The 27296-nt window shown below is 38.9% G+C and overlaps 1 protein-coding gene and 1 non-coding gene across 3 annotated transcripts in view; both read left to right on the forward strand.

Moving 5' to 3' along the window:
* Positions 1–26794, forward strand: part of ccdc88b (coiled-coil and HOOK domain protein 88B) — a 73163-nt gene extending 46369 nt beyond the window's left edge. For both annotated transcript variants that reach the window (XM_084718990.1, XM_084718991.1), the window contains exons 22-28: positions 1690–1833; positions 4909–5095; positions 7227–7372; positions 18221–18328; positions 22231–22382; positions 25938–26268; positions 26613–26794. In XM_084718990.1, coding sequence (XP_084575116.1) covers positions 1690–1833; positions 4909–5095; positions 7227–7372; positions 18221–18328; positions 22231–22382; positions 25938–26268; positions 26613–26664 — 1120 coding nt within the window. In that variant the 3' untranslated portion in view covers positions 26665–26794. The remainder of the gene's footprint in view (positions 1–1689; positions 1834–4908; positions 5096–7226; positions 7373–18220; positions 18329–22230; positions 22383–25937; positions 26269–26612) is intronic.
* On the forward strand, positions 3501–3572 carry trnaw-cca (transfer RNA tryptophan (anticodon CCA)). The gene has a single exon. It is a non-coding gene; the product is annotated as a tRNA-Trp (tRNA).
* Positions 26795–27296: the final 502 nt, after the last annotated feature.

Below are 27296 nucleotides of genomic sequence, written 5' to 3' on the forward strand. Positions count from 1 at the left end.
ACATGAGATCCTGACTGTGGAGTCTTTTTTTGTCCTCATGAACAAAAATATACTCAACAAGATCTGCAAGCAGGTTTTAACTGCGTCCTAGCAGCATGCAAAAATCACAGAATTGTACGGTTTTAGAGCAGAAGACCAGAGGCAGAGGAATTAAGAGATTTAAATGATGAAGAACTTCTAAACCTCAAGTTATAGCATCACCTTCAGGTCAATGAGGAATTTGAAAATCTCCTTGTGCACTCAAGTAGGACTAGACCATTTGGAGATTTGAACCTTTGAACCTTTGAGATCAAACAATGACTTAGTTCTGCAAACAGATTTGTTGTAATAAGTCACACCCTCTGACTCATCAATCAAACCAAATTTGATGCATGATGCATGTTTTTTGTGCCCCCTAGAGGTGAAATGCAATAAGCTTGATTACGTAACCTGAAGCCCCTTTTTCACAGCCTGTTCAAGGCAGGAATATTGTGCCTTCATCCCGCCTCGTCGTCTGTGTAAAAGGTACGGAGGCAAAATAGGAAGGTCAGTTTCGTTCCACCTTTGATCCACTAAGAGAGACAGTAACAGGGTGGATACAACGTGTCGAGTCACATGTTCACTGTAGTTTGTAACTGTGTTATTTAAATTATGTACTTATTCCACACTTTTTCAGTGCTGACACAGAGTTGTGTATTGTAAGCAGACACACACAGACAGACAGGAGGAGAGAAATCCTCCCTACAGATCATCACACGAGGTGGTCTTTTTGACTTTTCTGTAGCTGAAGAAGGGACAGTCTGTTTATCAGGAATGCATAAAAAGTTTTCTGTGAGGGTATCAGCTCTGTATGTGATTATAAGCAAGCAGACAAGCAGAATCACTTGTTGACTGATGCACTATGTTATGGACAAACTAGGGCAGCTTTATGTCAGAGCTGCTTGGTTCAGTGTAAATGCACAAAGCAGGCTGAAAGGTGAGCCGTTGTTGCAGAATCTCTGTATAAAGAGGGCCTATAGTGAACACTCGTGAACACGTCTCATTTTTCACATTAATATCTCATTGCATTAATGAGTTACAGCAAATTCTTTGAAAATTTGCCATTTTGATTAAAGCTGAACTGGCTCGAATTGAAACGGATTGATGTATTGAAATTTCTTTGATAATTTCAGATCAGAAAAGTCAGTGAATGACCCTGACTTTATTTTCGGGGCCTCTGGCCAAGTGGTTTAAGACTAGTTTGCAAAAAATAGGATTTTGATCAACTCACAAAAGTTGATTTTTAAAGTAGAGGACCAATTGAGAAATGATTCAGATGATTTTTAATGATTAAAATGGCGACAAAATTTTGAGTCTATGCAAATCCATTCAAAAAATAAGTGCGAAAATGTAAACATGGCTGTTAGAGTGCTACTTCCTTTTTTCCTGAGTAGTGGGTGGAATTTGCAACTAACCTGCCTGTTTTGGTGAGTTTCGTCTCTCAGTTTTTGCTGCAAGAACTCCTTTAGTGGAGAAAAATACAGAAGAAGAATCAGAACAAAAACGAGAGGGGTCCACAGCGAGCAGCATTGACCCCTAAAAACAACAAACACCTCCACTAACACAAACTACATCCTTTAAAAACATACTCTCTCTATGTCTGTCATGCATTTTAGTCCTGTTATTTATGTTGGAATGAATTGGGGTGAATGTTTTGTTTGCGCCTTCAAGGTACAAGGAGCTCGTGGACGGTAAAACCCAGCTGGAGAAGAGAGAGTGGGAGATGAAGATGGAGAGGGAGGAGATGGAAGCAGAGGCTCAGAGGAGACTGGAGACAGAACGAGAGCTGGAGAGGCTGAAAGACGACAACGAGAGGTAACAATTACGCTCACCAGCCAGCGTATTCAGCCTCACATTCATGAGATCTGATCATCCCTTCACTCCTCTGCTCTCGCTGCACGCATATTGCTTTGAATAGATACAGCAGCACCGTTAATGCTTGTATATGAAACACAGGGAGAAACACAGGAAGTGGTCTGAATACAAATGCACTATAGGAATGCACAGAATGCATATTTTGTTCCTGGTTTAATGCTTTAGGGCATAAAACAGCAGCACAGAAATATTAAGGCGGAATAAATCAAAAACAGAAAGGCAAAAATTTACAACGTAGGTTTGTTTGGATATTTTACAAGCTGAATTCAAATAACATCCAAAGAAAATTGAATATTTTTGGACTCAACAAATACATTCATCTTATATGTTTTCTTCTGCAGTTTCCTTGTTCATCATCTGTGTGTTTTTAAGCCTCAGAACAGCGTTAGGAAGACCTGAGCAGTTCCAAGTGCCTCTGATTACATTTTATCTCGGGGGTGGTGGGTATATAATGATGATGATCATCACAAGATACCATAATTACTTAATCAACCAGGTTTTCATCATCATATTGATGCAATTGATTACTGTCTCAAATGATGGGTTGCCAAGCAGAAGACAGGACGGCCTCCTTTGCTGAAAATACTTAATTGAGGCATAAAATAAATTAAAACTGCTTCTTAGACACGTTTGGATGCGATATTTTAGCTGAATTAGGTAAATAACATTTTACTTGATTAGTCAATCACATAAACTTCATCCGCAACAATTTTGATAATTGATGAGAGCGTGTGAGCATTTTTTAATGAGAAAAATGTATAAAAAGGACAATACAAAAATGATAAAGGTGTTGCTCATTGAGGTGAACTGACAGAATTATCACCTGAATATACAGAGAGTTTCATTGTTTAGCTGTTCTCATTCACTCTCACTGGTACATGAGTTAAATAGAGACTATGTGTGGATGTGGAGGATTTGGAGTTGTTGTGAGCGCCGCTGATGGAGCTTGACCTCCCCTTCATGTGTGATAATTTAAATCAATTCATCAACACGAGTGTTTGCTTTGTTGGACAGGTTGGCTTATTCTAACAGACTCTGTGGCGCAGCGGCAGCATGTCTGACTCCAGATCAGGAGGTTCTGTGTTCAAATCACGTCCGGGTCAAAGCTTTAGCTGCGTTCCACTTCAGTGTACCTAAACAGCGCCTCCTGTTCAGGGAATGTCAGTTAAATAAACTTTACACAAAACCTTTCACTGTCACACATGCAGACGTCATTCCTCCATGCTTTAGTAACATAAATGTCCCAGCTACATTTTGCTGCAGCTGTGGAACATTTACCTTACAGAACTTAATCTGCACACAAGATGTTTGGTGTCATCCCTGAAGAGGTTAATATTATGCAGGTTTACATATTGTTGTAGAATATTATGTTGATTATTTACAGGCTATTATTATGTATATATATTATATTGTCCTTGATAATTATGACCAGTGCTGTTAGAGCGCCAGCACTTTCAGACATACTGCATGTAAGCTGTACAAAAATATAATTATGAAAATATTAAATTAATTATTTAATTTCATGAAATGTTATTATTATACTTTAAATATTAGCCATGTGGGAGCTCGTTACCATCTGATAAATTTTATATCATGAAGGCACAGGTGACTCTGTGGCGCAACGGTAGCGCGTCTGACTCCAGATCAGAAGGTTGCGTGTTCAAGTCACGTCAGGGTCAAATCTTTGTTCATGAAATTCAGAAGACTGTGTGCGACCACTTACTGTGACTGAGGATGTTAAATACAGAACATAATTAGTCATAATTTGAACAGACCCAGTCCCAAATGTTGGCCTACAACACGGGGTCCGTGTGGACACTCATGGACTCACCCATATGACTAACTACTTCCCTCTGACCACTATATTGGAGGGAAAACCACACAAGTGAAAAAGCACTTTCTGTGAGACAAACTGAGCATGAACATAATCCTGAGCAGAGCGGTCAAATGAAGACAGACTTGGTGGGTGGGCGTGCTGCGCATGCTGTGCTGTGTCTGGAGCAGATGACTAAATAAAGAAATACATGACGACTTGTTGTCAAAAGTATAAGGAAATGTTGCATGTAGAGCAGAATGAAACCTCACAGGGATTACTTTTGCACATTTACCTCATTATTTGAACCCATTTTTAATATGAAGAATTAACAGTGTAACATTATATAAATGACCGAAAAGGAGAAAAAGCATAATTGGTCCCCTTTAAGCAAAACTGAGACTATATGTTACAAAAACAAACATTTTGCATACTATACGTCTACATAAGAAAACTTACACTATAATATACAATAAATAAATAAATAAATAAAAACTTTGCAAATCTTTGCTGGCTGCACCTGGCAGCTGTGGTGGCATTGCAGTAGGTGCTTCACCATCTGTTACCTGATGGAGATCTCGTAGAACTTGGCTTTTATACTGTTTGCTGACATTTTATAGACCAAATAATTGCAAAATAATTGAGAAAATGAGTCAGTAAAGAATGTAGCTGGTAGTTACAGCTCTGAGGGAAATACATGGACAGCCGCTGACCTTATTTTTGTAATATGGAGCCATGCTGTGCACTGGTTCAGTGTTAACTTATATAAAAGGTTTGAGCCCAAAACACTTTGAATCCACAATGGGAACATAAAACGTGTGATGTTTATTACTGAATATTACCGACTATCCCCCACAGGGATCATTAAGAGTTTCATCTCATCTCATTACAGTTCTCATTATTACAAAATGAAACAAAGATGATTGCTTACCTCAGTAATGCTACTATTTTGTAAGCAGCGGCCTAAAACCACAGAGTGACCCCATAATGTGTTCTTCAACCATTGTGTCAGATTTTTCTGTTGGTTGTTGTCTGGCTTTGTGGGGACTCATCGTGCTGTGTAATAATATAATGATGAGCTTCAGTTAGAGAGCACTTACCGAACAATGATGCACAGCACTTTACAGGACACACACAGTGGCAGCGATGAGTAAAGCCCGCGCGCGTGTGTGTGTGTGTGCGTGTGTGTGTGGGTGTTGCAGGCTGCAGGCCCAGCAGAAGGAGTGGTTGGCGTTGCAGGCGGAGCTGCTGGCACAGGGCTCGCTGCTGAGGGGGGAGCTGAGCGCCTCCCAGCTGGATCGGACGCGACTGGAGGGGGAACTCAGCGCCCTGAGGGAAACCAACCAGAGCCTGGACCTCAGCAGCGCTCGCCTCACCAGCCAGTACCAGGTATTAAACACACACACACACACACACACAAATATATGTACACACCTGCAGATACACACAGGTGTTTTGTATTCAAGCTGTTAGCCGACCACTGACATGCAAAAAAAGGGATTTAGTGTTTCACAGTGGAGACACTCATATCTTGTACCCCCATGAAAGAAAAAACAAATTTATTTTAAGTATTATTAGGCTATTAAACAAAATTTATTAGGCTTTCATTGAAGGTTTTAGAGAGTATTTTACATAGCTGTGGTCAGGGAGGAGTTGCTATCTTAGTATTTCTATGTGGAACAGTGAGTGACTGTCTTCTAATAAAGCTAATTTAAAGCTCAACATGTCAGAAAAAAGAAGCGCTTTAGTCTTCTGTGTAATCCTGTAAAACAAATGCTGAATATTTTAAAATGTTCTTCAAGCAGCAGAGGTCTCCAGTCATTTGAGTGGCCGAACAGGTGGAAACTGACCTCCTGTACAGAGTTTAAGAAGTTAACCAGCAGATGTTACCTTTTGCTGCCTCATCCAGCTGGTCATAAAACCCATCATGAATCATCTGGGCCTGTGAAAGCTGGTACAGGACTTCTGATCTGCTGATACATGTGTAGATATTTTCTACAAGAAGATGGAAAAGCACAAAATCACTACAAGATTCAAGGCATTGGTAGACCAGCGTGTTTTCTGGATCAGTCACCATTGCATATTACATCACAAAAGATTGATGGAAATGACAAAAAAATGTAATCCACTGACCCTTCCTAAACCTTTTTTGCTCTGTGCTCCAGTAACAGTTGAGCAAACTTAGTACCTTACATATCTATCTAATTTTTATAGTGTAATGGAGGTTATGTGCCTGTTTTTTGTGCCAAAGAGCAGTTGTGAGGCAAACGGCAGAGAGTCCAGGAAGTTGCTTCGCCTGGCCAAGAAATAGTTGAGGACATAATTGTCCATATGATCACAAATAGTCGTTTTTACACTTTACACGGTTTTTGTACGGATTAAAAAATGGAAATACAGCATGTTAATGAGTGAACTTTACAGGTTTTGGGTGGTGTATTTGTTACCTTTGGACACAGCTGGGTGTAACAGTTTGCTTTTGGTCTCTGTGCTCAGCTGAGTTGCTCTTAGCAAAAAAGTTACTTCCTAAAATGTGGAACTAATCCCTAATTAGTAGCATATTAATGCTAAATGCTAATATATATCCTGTTGAGTCTGTTGATGAGTCTAATTTGTCATAATTTACACTATTTCTACGTCCTTTTTTGCTTTATTTCTTGCCAGATCATTTTTCTACTCAAGTTTAACTATCCCTTAATTCAAAACACCGGCACTCCCGTGTGCCTTAAAATGCTATATTGTAGGTAGTTCAATCAGGTGTCAAGTTGCTCATTATACTGTTTTGGAGAAGAAGTGCAGAAGTGCAGAGGTGGTAACTCTTTTTTTTAATAAAAAGTTCAGTTTGGAGCCTGTGTGGTCTCATAATTAACCTGTTGAAGGAGCTGTGATAACTGATGGGGCCAGACTGGCTAAGAGGGTAAAAATGATTGGAAATATATTCACAAATAGGGAATTGAGGAAGATCTTTTGTAAGATTTATATAATCTTGAATAAGTTTTTTTTTGTTTTTTTTTTTCTTAAGATTTTAGAGAAACTTTTGTCATCACTTCAGGTATAGAAAAATCCTCAGAGAAAAGCTCTTTAACTTTACTGAGTGCTGAACAGAAGTTGTGCTCCATACACCAGGTGATATAGTTTTTTTCTTTAGCCTTGGACGTTAATGCTGCCTTGAAAAGCATCTTTATGAAGCTGTCAGTATTCAGGTTTTGTTCAGATAGCTTCATTGAGCAGCTGCATTAATTCTTGGGAGGCTGCAGGTGTGTGTCTTTCAGTCAGTCAGTGTGGGTGAGATCTAACCTTGCGATTTCAGGGTTTGACAGATTTTATTAAATAAGTTTTGCACTTTTGTTACTAGTAACCCAGTAATTTAGTCACACAGTGTGCACTAACACTCTTCACATTTACTTCTTATATATTTTTTTAGTCAAAGCAACAGATTTTCACTGAAAATGCTATAAATATATATTTTGGTGTTATTAAATTATTTATTTTATTTACGTTCATGGTCTTATTATATGTGCAGCTGTTGACACAGCTGAAGGGGAACATGGAGGAGGAAAACCGACAGTTAGCGGAGCAGAACCAGAGTCTACTAAAGGAGAACCGGGCCTTACTGGAGCAGAGCCTGGAGCGCCGTGACCAGCACTATTCACAGCAGAGGGAGTACCAGTGAGTACACACACTGCCACACACATAAACATGTAACAGATCATTTGTTTTGGGAATTACCGACAAGACAGAGAAGCAGATTAAGGAGGAAATCAGGTTTCCTCACAACAAAGCATCGTAAAAAAAAAACAAGCTCTGATGGTCTGTGTTAAATGATGGTCTGGTCAAAGTACATAACTATTACACAAACTACTGTGTAAACACACATACAAACACAACATGCCGGTAGAAAGCTGAGGTTCTTCTGTTTCGATCGATGCCAACCATTTCAAGATATAAAACATTACATACTTAGGAGCAGTCACATTTGAAGACCCAACAATAAACCCCTGATCAACAATAAAAATGGTCCTTTTTGATTAGCGAAGGTCGAGTCGGTCCAGTAATATAATCACCCCAAAAAACATAATTTCATAGTTAAATAACCACAAACTGCACAAACCAACCAGGAGATAATTACTCTTCCAGTACATTGATTCATTCATTCAATCTTTATTTGAATTCACTGAGGGAGCATCCGCATCTACAATGATGTTGAGAGAGGTTATATCTGTCAAGATGCACCACTATTATGTAAACATCACGTGACATACTGTCAGAAAGCTTCTTCGAGAGATTCTTGTGTTTTAATCAATGCCAAATGTTTCACGATCAGGTACAACCAGCAGTGCAAAAACTATTACAAGACTGATGCAACTCACCACTGAAAACTTCTAGTAATTCATTGATCGATAATACTCCAGTTACTCCAGTTGATATTTGCCAGTGAAAATGATAATGGATGAGTTGATCTACCATCATTGCCTCAATAAATACCCACAAACTGTGCAAATGAGCCGACAGAAGTTGTAATCCTCCACTTATATTCCTTTCTGTCTGGAGTTTACATGCAGAGGAAAGTGATCTCCTTATCTCAAAATGGCTGCTGCAGTTTGGTCTTATGATTGATACCTAACTTGAGCCAATAAGTGCTTCCATGTCCTGTCTACAGCCCAGAATGAGAGTCCAAGTTAAAAAGAAGAGCTGCCTCTCTCCTGTGTAAACTGGAACAGACTGATAGATGATTGTCGCTTCGTATAGCCAATGAAATCATGAAAATGACAATATGTAGTTTATATATGTAATATGAAGCTAGAACACAGACATTTCTCCATTACTGGCTTTTTATATGAACTCCTTTTCCACCATAGCACATGTTTTGATGCCTTCGTATGCACAAAGTATATTTTCAAAATGGCAAGGCACTATAATCTATCAATGCTTCAGTTACTCTAAAGCGGGTGGGGATTTGGGCCTCAAAATGGCCGGAGCCTAGACATACCCTTAGAGAAATATGTAAATATTAAATTTCTGTGGTTTTTGTGACATTAGATGCATAATTTGCATAATTTTACAGCAGTGGTAGGAGGTTTTAACACTGTTGTTCAAATATAGCACAAAGCAGGAGCAACCTTTATGGAATGTGTTTTTGAGCAATAGCAATTTGTTAATCTAACTTTGTAGGTGGTAACACAGTCTGTATCCAAGTACATAAAAGCACTTACTGTATGTAAACATTTGAGACTGCAAGACAACAATTTCACAGTCCAACAGCACTCAGCAGTCATCCCTTTAAATGACTAATATACTGTTAACAGATTAATCCAGAACTAACAGTGAGCGTGCAGAGTTGGCTACACCCTTTAAATTTAATGAGACAGATTTCTGTCAAGCCACCAAATTTGTTTTTGTAACTTGATTTTAAACTTTAATTCTTGAAAAGATCCTTTTTTTACCCCACACAGGTTTCACTTTTTTCTTACATCACTGACAAAAATGTCACTGTTAGCTTTTCCCATTTCCCAGTGTTTCACAGCACATTTTAGTTCAGCACCCTGCCATGCGAAGTCTGCTGCCTCCTACAGCTGCAACACTGGTGGGTCTCTACTTCAAATGCACCTTAAACAGCTATGTGTTGTTCAGACCCACAGAATTGTATTTCACATTTACATAATTGCAGAAAAATGCCCAATGCATGCTGGGATAAAGGGATGAAGAAGATCTCAAAGTATACTAAATCAAAGGATGTATCTTGGGCCTGCCTTATAAAAGATGATGATGATGATGATGATGAAATCACTTCAGTGACTCAAACAGACAAAAGGATATATGTAATATTTCTATGTGGGATTGACATACAATCTATAGTTTTAACTTATGTTTAAAGCTAGTCAAGAATGATTTATGGTAATATTCAGAGCACTAAAGCTTAAAGGTACCCTGTGGAGTTTCTGACCATTATTGGCGCTATGGAAAAATGTTTTGGTGAGCGATTTAGTTTGAAGCTTATTCATGCCCAGGAGAATAAACATAAACGAGCACACAATGTCAGAATATATAGAACATTCCTGCCTACAGTTTCACACTATTCTGCTGATCCACAATAGTTGGCAGTAGAATAGAGTAAAACTTTACTGTCCTTGAAGCGTACTTTACTTAACAGACGGTATACAACTACGTAAATACATCATACACAAACACAAGATACATATTTCCATATCTCCTACACTGTCACCATGAACCATAGAAAGAAAAAAGGGAAAGAGAGATGTGATCACATGCACCAAGCCACACAGCAGTGCACAACGAAAAAAGGTAAGAGAAAGAGTGTTTAGACTGTTTGTAAATCTGTCTACAAACAATATAGGTTCCAATATATAAAAAGTAGAATCAGATCTGCGAAGGTTTTATGAGCATGAACTAATTTGTTTGGCCTTAAGGATATACACAATGCGTTTTTGTGAAAAACAAAAAATGTAAACAATTTTTTTTTTTAAGAAAACGCCACAGGGTGCCTTTAACAGGATGAGGATACTGGGGATCCATCATCACAGGCTGTGCACTTAAATATTTTTATGTGAAGCTGACTGCTTTTCTTTACATCTTAACACCTGAACATTTGTCTCACTGGAGGAGTAGTGAAAGCTGCTCTAATCAATAATTTTATATCAATCAAATGGATACATGTAATGTGAAAGGGGTTGTTTGTAGTGACGAACGCAGAGTTGTCACCCGATTTTGCAGATTCTCAGCTCTACGAAGCATTTTAGTATCTTTTAGCCAGTTGTTTTGGTTTCATGGCCCGCAGCTGTACTGTTCGGTCCTCATCAGCGTTATTTCCAGGCAGCTGTTTTCAACAAATTTTTTTACAAACCCTCTGTGTGCTACGTAATCAAAACCAAATGGCATAGAAGGTCAGCAAGTAGCTGGTTAACATAGTAGATTTGACTGCTGAAAAGTCAGATATTTCCCTTACAAGTGAAAAAAGCTAAAAAAAAAAAAGAGTAAATATTGGAATCCCTCTCATTAAATGGCCACAAAGAAGATTTCAAATTACGATTTTGTGTCTGCTGTGTAAATAAGCAACTGTTTGCTGAGTTCACCAGTTCACCCTATCAACTTTAAAGGTGATAAGATGTCAGTGTTATAGTCATGTCATAGTGTCATGTCACAGCTTGTTGTGCTAAGTGCTAATTTTGACACTAAGTATTTATCGATGTTCTTTTCCTTCGCGATTTAATTGCGACAACAACAATTACGATGAAATCTCTGCTCATTATGCTCTGATGAGTAAAGACAAGACAAAATAGTTGTCATAGTAGTAGTCATAGTATTTAGCCATCTCACTTATAAATCTAGCTAGCTTTAAAAGCTAAATGAAACCATTAGCTACTGCTGGAAGCTGGTCTCTGAAATGATGTGTGCCTCATCTTCACCTGCAGCCTGTGGTGGGACTCAAACTAAAAGAAAGACCGAGTGTATCGTTCATAATGAGGGTGGAACGTGTTGTATATTCAAGACATGCGGAAAAAAATACAACCAATTTAAAGAGACACCTGAAAACACACCAACCTGCTGTGTCTGCCACAACTCAAGCATTCAATGTAATTCAGTATTGATTTTTAAACATGACTCTCCAGATGAGTTGTTACACAGAGCCATCTGGGAAGTCGTCTTTAGAAACTGTTTGGAAAAGGGCAGGCACTTTCATAGAACACTTGGCAGGTGATTGGATGGAACCATCCATCTATCACGTCTGACACGGGCTAACTTCAACTAATCACATCAAGCTCTTGCCGAAGCTGGTTGGGAGAGGAGCAAAACCATCTTTTCCGTGGAGAAAATCCTTCAATGCTGTTTTTGCTCTTCTTTCAACAAAGGTTGATCGCAGTATCTATGCTAATTCTTCAGGAGCTGCCATTGTTTTTACGAGACAAGTTGTTTCGCTGCTGTCGCATCTAAGACCACGCTGTAACTGCCAGTGGTCCCTCCACTTTTGGTGTGGATAGAAACAGATAACTTGAGGCTTCACAAAATGGATTCTCGGATGACCTCGCAAATCCGGCAGCCTCGCAGAGTTAATTAATTTTAGCTCCATGCAGAGTGAAAGAACATGTTTCCCAGATACTACTCATCTGCCTTAATGATGCAGTGTATAGACTTTAACTGCTCATTTATTAAATCTCATTTCTACCAAATGAAGGACAATGCCAATGTAAGAAGATAGAAATATATTAAAAGACTGTTTTGTCAGGTAATAAACTTTATCAGTGTCTGAAAACAAATAATGACGCATCAATAAAGACTTTCAGTTTTTATATGATATGCCTAAATTATTAAACATGTATTCTATAGTATGCTTAATTCTCATTGGAAATTTTACACTGACTAAATCTTGATTAAAACAAAACAAAAATAAATGACTAAATGTGACTTAAAATGTATAATCTGCAACATTTTCCTCAAAAACAATGCATAGACTTGTGGTGGTGGCTGTGCCTATAGACACTCTGGCCCTCTGCCTGTATTTCTCATTATTTTTTCCTCGTTATTTTGCTGTTCTCAAGATGTTTCAACACCCCAAAATGCTGGTATTTGATATCCTAATGCGTTTAGAAACAGCTCGGACAAATACTCCTGACTCTGCCTTTAACTAACTATGGTTTTCAGTAAGCAACTAAGACTAAAACTGAATTTAAAATTCTTGTCAAAATGAACAGTGGAATCAGGATCCCTCAGGTAGCGATCGTGCACATACCGGTGACAGACATTGCTGAAATTTAATTAGCCAAAGCGACACACTTGGCGAGGCTAATATCGAGCACTTTTGATGTAGGCAGGACTCGCTTAAGGTGCTGTTGCATCACTCTGGGGGCGACCTTCAGGGTGTCACTGCCAAGTATTTTCCTGAGATTTTGTGTCCGTATCAAACTTGACTTGAACCAGTATCCTGTCCGCTTCTGCTGCTACTGAATGCAACAACATGAGTATTACTGAAACATATTATTTGAGCAGACTGCTATTTTTTAGACATGAATTAGTATTCAGGGTAATGGTACTTGTGTGAAAAAAAAAAACTTTAAAAAACATCAGGGCTCTTAAAACCACTTCTGAGTACAAAAAAAGAAATGTTTGTACTAAAGCTAAAAGCTTTAACCTCAGGGGAGTCCCTGATCGGTCCTTTTCTTCCTCAATTATCTAATGAGGTATTATTGTCCCAAGGTCCAGAATCAAGGGTGCATTTTTCAAGCAGTTGATTTAAAATACAGAGTATTCATTCCTGTACTTCAGATTATTTGAGCAGGATGTGCAGGTTTCTTTCCTGAGCCAAGTAAACTGGTGTAGTCCAACAGGAGTGAGAATGTCAAACTAACACCAGGACACAATGTCCAAATAAGGTCTCAGGGGTGGAGAGGGGGTGGATGTTTTTATCTCATACTGTAGCCAGCAGTTTATCTTGCTTTTTTTAATCACAGATCACATTTTTTTTTATTGCTTTTGAACATGTTATATCACTGTTTCCAAAATGAGTTTTTAACACATTGAGGTTTCTTTTGTAACTTCTTCCCTCCCACCCCCACCCATCTGTAAACCCTGAGCCACTGATGTAGGTAAAAATAATAATGATACTATACAGTGTATACTGCATGGGCATATGGGTACACGCATGGGAATATGTATATAATATACACTTATTCCCATGCATATAAATGCGTACATACAGAAAGAAATTCATATATGACATAGTTAAATAAGAGTAAAATAAAGAAAAAAAAGGAGGTGTGGTCTCATTTATTAATGGTTAAGATGAAGAAGTTAGATTATCAGGTCTTGATTCAAAAAAATGGAAAGACAATCTCAAATTAAGCCTTTCAGTCGAGTTTCTCTTGCTTAGAAAACCATTTGTGTTCCTCGGTAGACGACGAGCAAAATCTTTTCATTGTGAAAAGATAAAAATAATACGTGACATAACCTTCCAGTGAAAGTGCTACATGTGTGCAAAACTGCACATGTCCTGTCTGATTCAGATTAAAGGGACAGTTCCTGTGAGGTTGTGTGAGGTATTACCTACAGTACGTGACAGTCTCCACGCCCCCAGCTGGGAGAAGCATATAGGGGCACCAGGTTGGAAGCTAAGTGCTAACTGCTGTGGACGGGGTCAGTAGCAACGTGTATTTTTACCACTTAAAAAAGGTCTGCCTTAAAAAAAACAGTGTCGGTTACATATTTAGAAATAAACAATATATTTAGAAATTTTTAACTGGTTTTACCTTGACATCAGACAGCCTTTTCCAACAGGAAACCATTGTTATAAGATATATATAAGCCAAATAATTCTCTCTCCAAACCAAAGTTCACAGGAGGAGTTTGTTTGTATTATTATGTAACTTCAGTGAATCTGTGCTATCCTTGTAAAGATTGAAGTCACACAATAACACAAACTAACTAACTGATCGAGGCAGCAGTTCACCAGCACCTCCTGTTTTCTGCCAAGTAAAATGACTGATTTCACTCATGGAGTTTGGTTTGTTTGGAGAGAGAGTGATACTTGACTTACGTAACGATGGTTTCCCACCTGATTGCAAGGTGAAGTGTTAAAAATATTACAAACATAGTGTACACTTAAACTGATATTGATTTTTTTAGGTGGATCTTTTTCAAGTGGCTAAAATACCTTTTGTGGCCGACCGGCAGCTAGCTGACTATCACACAACTGCACATTAAATAATCCAAGCTTATCTCTATAAACAAATGTAGTTGTATAAACATGACACTTTCTTTAGTAAAAGATGATTTAAAGACTCCATACACTTCACGGACATCTGTGCATCAGCATCAGCAGTCTCAGTCAGTCTGATGTCTTTATTTTCTCTGAAGAAGTGTCTAACAGGAATATATGTAAGACCTTGAAAAGTCGGAAAAAAAAAATGTTTAGATTGTTTGGTTTGTAAATAGTTTTTGTTTTGAGTGATGGTTATCAAACGATGCAGTGACTTTACCCTTCTGAACTAATGTTTCAGGAAATGAATTCAGCGAGCAAACGTGTGAAGAGGCCTCGTAAGCTTTTATAAAACGAATCAAAGTGGCCTTCAAGAGTGTTTCATCAAACTCTAAACTTATTTAATAAATCTGATGCTGGTCGGCTGTGAGCTAGATGCTTTGGTTTGTAGTTGATAAAAAAGACTGAAGTGGGAGGATTTTTGAAGAGGTAATGCACAACAGATCTGAAGGACACAAAAATAACCAGACCCGACGGCCATGTTATTAAATTTGAAAACATCCAGTAAGTTCGATGAGCAGATCAGAAATATGAAAATAAAGATGCCGTGTGTGAGTGTAAGGCTGTACACAATAGAGATGTCACTTTGATACAATACTTGTATAAAAATGATACTCAATACCTCTTTTGATAGCACGGGAAAAAAGGAAAGAAAGACCTGGGCACTTTTTAATTAACAGCCTGCACACAGTGCTGGTTCAGTAGGAAGGGTTCGGCGCCCTTTCAGTCCCGATATATCACTACTTTTGATGGGCCTGTTCGAGACCAGGTCACTGAATATTAATGTTTGGGTATCCGGCTCGACAGCACCCTGTCGTTCTCACACCACATTAGAAGGTCACAGTCTCAGGTCAAATCCAAATTAGGCTTTTTATCCAGAATGTGTTCCACCGTCACTACCTCTGTTAAAGTAACTCTTGTCCAAATGACCATCCTTCCCACGTTAGATTGTGGTGACGTTATTTACAGATCAGCTTGATGCGAAGCTTGATGTTCTCCATCACTCTGCTACCTGCTTTCAAAACACGTCACTGCCCTCTCTTCTCCTCTGTTAACTGGCAATCCTTAAATACCTGTCGTGTTATTCACTGGTTTATGCTTATATAAAAAAAAACCCTGCTCGGACTGTCTCCCCTCTACTTGTCTCACTTACTGCAAACTACATTTGCTGCCTGTGACTCTCGTTCTGTCCCCAAAACATCCACTTTACTTGGTCTGTCATCATTCCAGGCTGCTTAAGCCAAAGACTGGAATGACCTGCAAAATAAAACACTAAAAACTGAAAATTTCATTCCCAAGTCAGTTTTCAAGGACAGTTTTCTTTTATGGACATTTTCATTGATACACTGTTTCTTGACCCAGTAGTGTTTTAAAATTTTTATCTGTGGGCTGGTTTTTGTTAGCCCACGCTGTCTTTGTTCTGTTGCTGCTATTGTCCATTGCTCTGCCTGTTTGTCTCGCTATTTGTTGCTTTTCCTGCTTTTGTCCTGTTTGCTGCTGTGCTCCATTATTTAGCTATTGTTGCTGTGCCTGCTGTCTCCTGTTACCTTGCATGTCTGTCTCCCTGCATTTGTATGCTACTTTTGGTTTTGTTGCTGTATTGCCTGATGCTGCTGTCTGTTAGCCACCTGCTCGTGCCCGTGTTTTAGATCATATGTCTTTTATATAATTCTAGTTGTTTGTGTCGCAGGCTTTTAACTTTTGGTACCCTTTCAGTCCCTACCCCCTATCCTCAAGAGGCTGCTGCATTTTGCCAGACTGACTTGCACGGTTAAATAAAGGTAAAATAAATAAATAAATGAATAAATAAATAAATAACACTGTCTGGTTTTGTGATGCTGCAAGCCAGATTTCGAGCAGGACAATAGTAAAGACTGAACTAAACTGACCATGATCTTGAGATAACATAATTTAATTTTTTTAATTTCTTTATAGTGTGGCACTTTAGATACTACAGTATAATTAAAAGATTGTTGTTTTAAACATGTCATATCAAAAAAGTATCTAGGTATCAATACTTTTATCACTGTTTTGCAGGTATTTGGTTGTAAACAAAAATCAGAAATCATTTACATTTCACGTTTAGGGGGACATGTACGTCTGACTAAAATTTCAGGACAATCCAGCGTAGTTGTTGTGACATTTACCAAAAAACAGAAATGTGAACCTCATGGTGGTGCTGCATCTTGTAATAGCGGAATATTGCAGATTTCACTGCCTATTGATCATTTGAGGATTTCTAAATGCAAGAAAGCTGCAAACCTACAGCTCTTATTGCATTTTCTTTTTTTGTAAAATATTTTTTTAGCAGCTTTATATGCCTTTGATGAGAGAACAGCCGACTCAGCTTTTTAACTTAGAGCCTGACTTAAAGATTTCATGATAATCCATCAACAGCAGTTGAGATATTTTAGCTGTTGAAAGTTACTTAAAAATCCTGTGTACTACATGAAAGTTTATGTCTCAGTAACAGCCGTGGCTGTGTGGACGTGTCAAGAACGTTTTGGTGGAATTTCTTCAAACGTGGCACAAATGTCCACCTGGATTAAAGAATGAACAGATTAGATTTCGGTTGTCAGGTTTTGCTATAACTCCAGAATACATGCATTAACTATGTCAACATTTCACACAGATGTCTAATAGGATAAAACAATGAGATGCTGACATTTTATATCCATTTTATAACGATCAAAGGTCATCTTTCCTGTGACATCATAGTGTTGAGCTCAGTCCTCTGTGAAGACAGCTTGTTTCTCACTGGAAATTATTCACTGGAATCATACATGTCAATATACATATGATAACTTCAAATTTACGAAAAAATACACTTTTATTACATTTTATTAAAATCCTTCAGAGTTTTCACTACATACATTATATGAGTCTGGATGTAAACTGGAACTTGACTGGTCGGCAGAAGCGTGCAACTATGAGGTGGCAGTTCTGGGGTCTTTTATAGCAAGACAATCGTGTATGTATAACAGGATGTCCTAACTGCTTTCCACGACTTCTCCTTTACAGCAACAACAAAGCATAAATCTTCCATCGATCAGTGCTGTGCTACAGTGTCACTCTGAAATCAGAGCCTGCTTTGTTTTTGTCTGTTCCCGACAGTATTTTTTTAATCTAATAACATTCTATTGAATAGTTGTTGAGATATTTTAGGACCAAAGTGGTGGACCGACTGAACGACCGCCCAGCTGACACTGCCACCCCCAGAGCCAAGCCTCTAGCATGGCTAAAAATGTGCACACGCGCTGTTACTGACCGTTGCTTATCTGAAATAACCTCCCTGATCTTTTCCACTCTCCGCTGTGTGTCAGTAGCCAACGGTCAGCTCGTACCGTCGCTGACTTTTTGTCCAGTGTTTTTATTTTTAGCCGTCTTTCTTTTAGTGCAGGTTTGCTGAGGATGCAGGCTAACACTGTCCTGCTTCATGTTTGACCACACAGCAGCTCAAACCCGTGAACCCTTTGCTCAGCAGCTGCACATGAACATTAACATCCACACAGTCTCTTTTCTGATCTGCTGGTTTAAAAAGACTCCAGTTCTCAGCAGTGAGTTCATACGAAAGGGCTGATTTATACACTGTCTGCCACGTTACATGCACGCTTCCACTATAATCTCATCTACTCGCATTGATAATGAATGCATGAAATGAATCAAACAGACCTTCCTACTCAGATTTCTTTCTTCCTTCTTCTTCCTCTGAGCTGCTTTGTTCTGACGCGTCGTATGTTTTCCTGCAGGGAGAAGCTGAGCGAGCTCCGCCGTGAGAAGCAGAAGTTGGTGGAAAAGATCATGGATCAGTACAGAGTCCTGGAGCCCAGCATGCAGCCTCCAGCCAGCAAGGCCAAGTACTGTGCAGAAATATATCTGTTTATACAGCACATTTCATACACGAATAAATAAACACAACATATGGCATTAAAACACAAGTTAATACAAAACTTTTCAAAGACATTAAAGTGATAATTTGGATTATTTAAGGTGGGGTTGTGTGAGGTATTATTTGATAATTAGTAATAGACTGACTCAGTTTGGAGAAGCAGAGAGGAGTATCAGCACAGACGCTAAGCAAACAGGATCAGCAACAAAAGGTGTTTTAACCACTTAAAAAAAAAATCAACATCTGTGTTAGTGTGCACTATATTTAAAATATTTTCACCACTTTACCTCAGATAGATTTTTATGACTGGAAAGCACTTGCATGATCATGAGAGAATCCATCTTGCCAGGCTTCAAGTTATTTGTTTGTGTCTGCACCAAAAGTGGTGCAGCCAATCAGCATCCTAGGCAGGACCACTGGCAGCTACAGGCGTGCTTTCAGGTGTGATGACAGTGAGAAGCGTCCATTGAAGCGACATGTCTGGAGCAGACAATTGCAGCTCCTGAAGAGGTTAGCATAGATACTATAATAGCATCAGTTACATCAGAACTGGAGAGTATTTCTTTGCTGGAAGATTTTGATCTGATTGGTTCAAGTTAGCCCGTGTTAGACGCGATAGATAGATCCCTTTAATATTTTAGTTATTTTAATGACAGCTGACAAGCATGTATGAACGGAGATAACTGCTCTCCAAAAACATCCAAACAAATGTCAGTTCAGTTTACTTCCGTTTAGCATCTTATCACTCTTCCCCCTCTTCATTACATTTTGTTGGAAGGAACAGTTCTAGTTTTTGTTTTGACCAACTGAATCAAATGCAGCCATTTAAATGAAATAATAATTTTTCATTCTAGAAGTTTTTAACATTATGAAGGCTTTTCTTTCGGTCAGCGTGAGACACACAGAATTATTTCTCCCAGTTTTTGGTTCTGTCTAGTGATGGGCTCCTTCAAGCTTACCTTGTAGTCTGAATATATTTGGGTTCATAAGTCCTTGTTAAGAAGGGTCTCAGACTGTGTTTTGGTTGTATGCCTTCTTATGCGCTTTGTACAAAGAATTTTTTTCTGTAAGATGTTCAGGGTTTAGAGTAGGCTTTGAGCTTACAGTGTAATAAAGAGTAATAAAGAGTTTCTTTTATATATTATTGTTCATTATAGTAGCAGAAGTCACTAGAAGTACCTCCCCCACACACCTGGAGATGATGGCTCTCTACATCAGGAGGAGGATGTGTGCTTTTTCACGCTGTTGATACACAATTTAATTTAATCTTCCCCTCCATTGTGTTTTCTATTATCTCTAAAAGGCTGGTCTCTTAAAGGGATAGTTTGGATCATTAGAAATGGGGTGGTGTGAGGTATTTATTGATAGTCAGTATATCACCTGCAGTAGATGCCAGTCGTCATAACTCCAGTATGGAGAAGCGTAGAGAATCACCAGGACAGAAGCTAAGCAATGTGTTGCTGAAGGTCAGCAACAAAAAGTATTTTAGCTCCTTAAAAGAAGGTCCACCTAAAAAAAAATCTCTATCATTTTAACTGTATGCTATATTTAGAATATTTTCAGTGATTTACCTTGCTGTGAGACAACCTTTTCTGAGGGGAAACTGATGTTATATGAACCAAATATTGCTCTCTCGAAACCAACCAAACTCCATGGGTGAAATCAGTAATTTTACCTTTGCTGAACATGGGAGTTGTTGGTCTACTGATGCCTCGATCTATAAATTTGTTTGTGTACAGTTGAACCATTTTGATTCAGTAATATTTCATTCAGACATTTTTGTTGTTATGACAGTTTGAGAGACTCCGTTTTGGCTTGTTTAGTGATGAAACCTTCAAGCTTACCTTGTCGTCTGAATATATTTATAGTCTTTGTTAAGTAGGGCCTCAGACTGTGTTTGAGTTGTATACCTTCTTATGCACTCGGTACACAGCATTTGTTCAGCGAGATGTTGAGGGTTTAGAGTGAGATTTGAGCTTACAGTGCAATAAAAAGTGATGAAAACTTTCTTTTATACATTATTGTTCATTATGGTAACAGAAGTCAGTACCTCCCCCACACACCTGGAGATGATGGCTTTTTCTCTATATCAGGAGGAGGATGTGTGTTTGTTCACGCTGTTGACACACAATTTAATTTCATCTTCCCCTCCATTGTGATTTCTATTATCCCTAAAACCGTGGTGTGTGTTTTTAATGACCCAAACTGAGAGGGTGGTACCCAAGGGCGCAGATCACTTTACACCTCAGAGCAGGACAGTGGTGAAGTTCACCTGTGAAAATGGAGCCGATGTCTCTATTTTCTTTGCAGGTTGTGTTTATAGCATGAACTTTTACTGTGAGCTGAGAGAAGTAGAAAATAGATCTGTTTTAGCTCTATTTACTATTTTACTTTATGCTGTTTACAAGGTTCATTGTAAGAAGGTAAGTCAGCTCAATTGATGCGATTTATTCATGTTAAAATACTCTGTGCTACGTGCAGTCTTTCAAGTGTACATACTAAAGTTTTTACTGTTAAACTCTATTCTAAAAGCAGCTGTTTTATGGTAGGACTTTTTTTTTCCACAGTAAAAAGTTTAGTTACAGCATCACTAAGACTGCTTTTGATTCACTTTGATCTGCAGGAACAATCAGCACACACAACACTAATTTCAATTACATAATTTATTTTGAAATAAGTTACACATCAGACCGGCTTCACCTCCTCGGGAAAACTCACAGTTTTGACACACAAATCCATCACGATCTCTGGTTCCTCATCCTTCCTTGAAAAGAAAGGATCCCAATTGGAGAACAGTGAGAATATATGAACCTCCAGAGAACGTTAAATGTTGATAGAGAGCTAACATTAGCTTGAGCGGAAGGCTGCCGGAGTTCAGCCATAACGTTACTGTCGTCTCTGTCTAAATCTCAGCCTAGCTTAGATCAACTGTTGTCTATTGACAGGTTGTGTTACTTACAGACAACATCAATCCTAACAATACCTGGTAATTCAATATTAGCAGTGTGTGGCTCATTGATCCACATGGAAGGAAGAACTGAAGGAGCATGACAACTGACAGATTGACCTTAATTTATTAAGATATTACGGACGCTCAGGCACAGTCACAGAATAATTCTTAGACATGTCTGTAAAATAAAGGCGTGTCTAACTTGACATGAATTCAGTCAAAATTGTAATTGAGAAACATGTAAAAGTGCATTGTCGTCTATGTCAAATCCCATCATTCCCTTGGGATCAATAATAATATAAAAGGCCATGAGGAGCAAGAGGGGCTGTGTAATATAAGATACATAAATACAAGATTTACCGCTCTATAAACGGACTAGTGCAGAATGAGTCAGACAAGAAAATAAAATGGTAAACTGAGGTCATACTGTTGAGGTTTCTTTGTGTTTTTGAAGAGCAGCTGTCTGAGTTCAGAGCCCACTTCTCTCAGAGGGAGTGTACCTGTCTAGTATTGGACAGCTGGAAAGGAGTTTACCATATCATAATAATTTGAATGATTAGTATTGTTCTGTGCAAATTCCTCAGGTGTCACAAATGTGCATTTTATCCCTATAGTGCTACAAATTAATATGCTAACGACATTTTAATTATAACATTTCCAGTTTGATTGCCTTGATGTCATGTTACACACTGTGTTTTTTGGTATAGTAAGTGACAGTTGCCACCTTGAGGAATATTTCGTTCTCACTTTTTTTTTTTATGTCAGGAAACAAACAATGCATTTTTGTGAGCAAGATGCAGCCGTTGTGACACTTGGCATCCTCCTAGGCATCCTTTTTCTGGAAAATCAGGGCACACATACACACAGTCTCCTGGCTCATCCCTCTTTGTAAATGGTCCCTGTCCTCTGTGTCCTCGCAGGAAATCTAACTGGATTGCAGACAGGATGAAGAAGCTAATCAAACCCCGGGGAGGAGGAAGAGAGGGACGCGCCCTCTTCACTGCCGCGGGCAGCGTGGAAAACCTGGCCGACAGCACTGAATTTACATCAGACACACACACACCTCAGCCTGGTGAGACCACACACACTCACTCACACACACACACACACACACACAAACAGCAGCCGACTGGTTTTCACAAAGATATGCTCACATGCTCACCCCATCAAGCGAGGCTACAGGCATGCATACAAATCATCTCATGACTACCAAGTGTGGTCAGCATTGATACCGCTCTCTTCTCCTTAGATCTCTCTCTGCAGAGTGCCAAGACTTTCTGAGGCTGGCTTTCTCTGCTAACCACATGTTGAAAGGAAAAGATTCGCAAGGCTTCATTCTCCTTTTATGCACCTTGACTGTTGAATGAATTTACTGGCTGAGAGAGGGAAAAAAAAACTCTCTGCAGACATTTTCAAAGCCAGGATTAAACCCCAACCTGCATTCATGTGATGTTTTTTTTCCTCTCCTTTTGACCTGCTGTTATTGTCCCCATTTAATTTCATTTTTCCTCGCATTGTGTTTTCTATTATCCCACCTAAATCCCAGCTTTCCTAAACTGTGCTTCAGGACCAAAAGTGGGAGGCTCGGCTCTCTCTGCTCCTCAAAAAGAGGACTGGTGGTTTTTGTCGAGCCTCAATCCCAGAGAGAGAGACTCGATTTCTCAACCACACAAAGAAGCAGAGAATCTCACCAAAGATGATGCATGTAGCCAACACAGAATATAACAGAGAAAGTAATTCAAATCCTAGTTTAATTTTTCTAAATAAATTGGATGATCCGTGGCTTTTGTCCACAGGGAGAGTCAGCAGACATTTCCCACGAACTCTACTCCTTTCTTCTTTTCTTCTATATTTGAGCTGACATTTCCCCACAACACCCACATTTAACCCTGAGACTAACCTGCTTTATGTCAGGTTAACTTGACCTTAACCCTCCCTCCGAACAGACTGCAATACAGCAAGTTCTGCCACAGCAAGTTATTTGTCTCATTAAACTGAGTCAGAATTTTATGAATAATTTTTAGTAAGTTATTGCAGAGCGATATAATCTACTGTTAAAAAGGTCAGGATTTCCTTTTTAATATAAAGGTCAGGCCTGTTTCTATGTTAAGCTCTTTAGTTACCTACTGTGCTTTAAGATTTCCGGAAATCTTAATAGATTATTTATTCAAGATGTGGTGATATCAAAATTCAAGGTGCCACAAGCAAAAGTCCACAATATGATATTTATTGCAAAATGTGAAAAAAATAATGAAGACTTGGTAAAATATCCTTTACTAAATAATGATTTCCTTTTATTTAAAAGCGCTTCTGCTTTCTTTCATTAAAAAATAGAACAAAACAAAACAAAAACAATAGAATGGAACAGTAGAATAAAAATAATCAAATTAAATAATTAATCATGTAGTATTAGAGCAGATACCGTCACAGTTCAGTACAATTTCATTGCAGTATTGTAATATTCCATATATTGTTGCATCTCTAGTATTCATGCATTGTAGTCTGATTTCACATTTCAGTTTAGACACTAATTTTAAAACATGTAAGCACATTTTGAAAGTAACATTTTCAGCATTATAATATTTCAGTATCATGAGTATAATTCTCATTTCAGTACTATACTGTGTAAGAAAACAGACAGAGGTAGTGAACTCCTACACACCGTCAGCACTGAATTTATTGAAAAAGCCAATGAGGCATTAAACTCACTCAGCCTGGAGCTCAAATATAACAATATGAATGTTTAATTTTTGGAATTTAATGTCCTGTGTGCCTGTTGACCTGTATTATATTTTATTTATCTTAAATGCCAGAAAGTCAAAGTGACATTACAACAAAAATCTAAGTTAAATTATGAAAAGAGGTTGCTACATTTAAATGACAGGAGGAATTACAGATCACAAATCCAAATAGATAAATATTCAACACGTGCTTAGGTACATAACAAAGAATGTAAATTTTATGCGCTGCTCATAATTGCTAAATAGGGGGTTTAAAATAAAGGGCTAAGCACTGAGTTTACAGTGTTTTCCTTCTTCAGCAGAACAAAGCGCTTCACAATGCTTCTCATTCACATATTCACACACTCACAGACTGACGGTTGGCAGAGCTGCTTCACCATCAGGAGCAATTTTCAGGCTTTAATGTGTTTCTCAAGCCTGGCATCACCAGACTGATTCACAAATGCCGATTAGTCTGGAATCTCTCAGTTCAGTCTTGATTTCCAAGGGGTGCTATTAACGAACGCTGACCAAAACGCTTCTGGACAGAGCTCGATAGACCTACAGCGATCTGAGCAATGAAATGTTTGACATATCGCTGAGCGAAACGGGCAAGTTGAAGTGGTGCTTCGTCTGTTTTCAAGCAGGAAAAAACATGGCTGCCATGTGGTTACAGACTTTCTCAAATTACAGTACACTAAAATTTGTTTCTGAAAACATTTGAGGTGAGAAATACTCATTAGAGTAACACAATCTTGATTTGTATTTGATCAGCACTGCCTTGTTTGACAGTTTAATGAGTTTTGTGAACCTGTTTGAACCATGTGACACTTCTCTGTCAGTCATCATATCAAACCCACATTTACCCATTAAGTAAATGCTTGTTATTGGCCTGAAGTGGTCCAGGTCATATGTAAATCTGTCGGAACAGGACGGTGGCCAGATTTATCTCACAGAGCAAACGAAACATGAACTCGCAGATTCGTCTGGTTCCCAGGCTCATGTTGCTCATCACATTTCCCTAAAGTTCCCGTGAAATGGCTTGCAGAGTATTTAATACTGACATGTTTCCTGTAAAACAGGCAGCAAAGGAGGAACTTGTTGCAGATATCGATTGGTGTTTAGAGTAGCCAATAGTGCCTTACGTGGCTGAAGCTGTCCATGGATGTAACGCTGTAGGCCAGTTTGACGACCAGTTAGACTACAGTACCAACAGAGTTTTTTTTGTCGGGTTTGGTTCCCAGCACCCCAAGGCTGAGTCATGGCTAACCGAGCTAACAGCAGTTAGTGGTTAGCTGACATACTTTAGCAACAACTAAAGCTATCTTTCCATCAGGAGACTATGTAAACGACCTCAGTGCTGTTTTCCCTGTTGGTCTCGGAGGCTGCGTTTGTCCTGGCGACTGGCTGTGTTCACTCAGAGGCTGCTAACTGTGGAAGTTATTGGGAAACTGTAATTAAATCACTGAGATTTGAAGCTGAGCAGCTGGAGGACATCAGAGGGAAACCAGAAATTATTTTCTCCGTAAAATATGATCCAGTTTCACCAAAATCGGCGAATAAGAGTGAAGGATGAGCCATCAACAGTTTCTAATTGTTTTTCTGGAAAAGACAAACCATGAAATATCATTAAAGATAACAGAGAACAGAGGCCAGCATACTGATGATTGTCCCTGAAACTGCATTTGCACCACAGGAAAGGTTTTTACGCACAGCAGCGTGATGGTTTGTGCTGTAAAGAAATTGAGAAACATCATGCTGAGGGTCTTGTACATTAATTAAAGTCATATCTCAGGATGAAGGAGCCAGTGATTAATGATGATGTCAAAATGCTACATTACTACCATGTCCTTTGTATAAACATGTGATTCAGGTAATATTAACCTTTAATTTCATCCTGTTTTCAGACCCCCGCAGTGCTCCAGTTTCTCCCTCTCCCATGAGAAAAGCAGAACCAGACATCTCTGTTCCTGGGACACCAGCCATGCGCTCCGGCTCCGGGGGCCGTCGCAAGCTGGGATCCCGTCACGGTTGGGGGCTCGGCTTGGCCAGAGGGGGTTCTGGAGTTTCTCAATCATTCAGTCCAGGTGACCACAAACCACAGCCCCGCCTGCGGCTGCGCTCCAGCCAGAACACCTCCACTGTCCTCTGGGAGGGAGAGAGAGGCGAACCAAGCGCACCCCAGGCAGGAGACGCACCGCTGCCCAGCCAGGAGAGTGTCGAGGAGGATGACGGCAGAGATGAGGAGGAGGAGAGAGTGGAGTGAGGAAGATGTGTCCGTGTCTGTACACTTTCACCAACAACTCATTTTTCTTCACAGAAGGAAAATGTCAAAACAAGTACATTTTCAAGAGCTGTTCATTTGTTTGTTGTTCATTTGTTTATTTTGAAAAGGAAATAACTTGTTCAGAGGAAGCGTTTGTAGCTGGGAGTATACCACATGCACAGCATTGTGAAATGGTCTGTTGAGTAACAAGTTAAATGTCAAACTGAAGAGAAATTGGATGGGTAACATCTGCAATCACGTAAATTTCAGCTAATATTCTTTTTAATAAAACTGCATGTGATCTTCTCTGCCTTCCAGACAATCAACACTCCAGTGATGACACCACGACGGCCTCGACCCTCAACTGAGAAAACAAATGTTTTATATTATGTGCTCCTGAAAAACTGCTTTGATACTTTTTGTATGTCTGACTATTTTAAATATGAGATCCTTGTAGTATTTTTGAATACATGAATAAATAAATCTTTATATCAATGATTTTAATTGTTGCTGAGTCATAAATGAACAAAATGTTGTAGTTGTCTTTTTCAGCATAGAAATGTTGGGTTTCAGTCTGTTTCTCCACTTTTTACTTGTTAGTCCTTTAAAAAACAATAATATTAATTATTAATTGGAGTCCATTGCAGTTAGTTACATTACTCAATATATTACTTTATTATTTTTGTATCTTTTTGGCGGCCTTGTTGCGCTCCAAAGTTGAACAGCTGATCCAGTGAACTGTTAACACCCAGAGAGCTTTTGTTGTTGCTGTCCAGATGTTGGCTGTGGTGGAAACAGAGTTGACCTCTCTGAGTGAGTCCTTCAAATTAAATTCCATCACCGCATTTTCTCCATCAAGGAGCCAAACAAACTCAAAGTAATGACAATACTTTCACCTATGGAAGGTATGACTCTCTGCCTCATCCTCATCCTCCATGTATTGTTTAGCTTTTTTGCTAGCAGCTGACGTGACCTGCTCTGAACCACGTGCACATCATCA

The sequence above is a fragment of the Lutjanus erythropterus genome, chromosome 5, assembly GCF_056507025.1.
Source record: "Lutjanus erythropterus isolate fLutEry1 chromosome 5, fLutEry1.hap2, whole genome shotgun sequence".
Taxonomy (NCBI): domain Eukaryota; kingdom Metazoa; phylum Chordata; class Actinopteri; order Lutjaniformes; family Lutjanidae; genus Lutjanus; species Lutjanus erythropterus.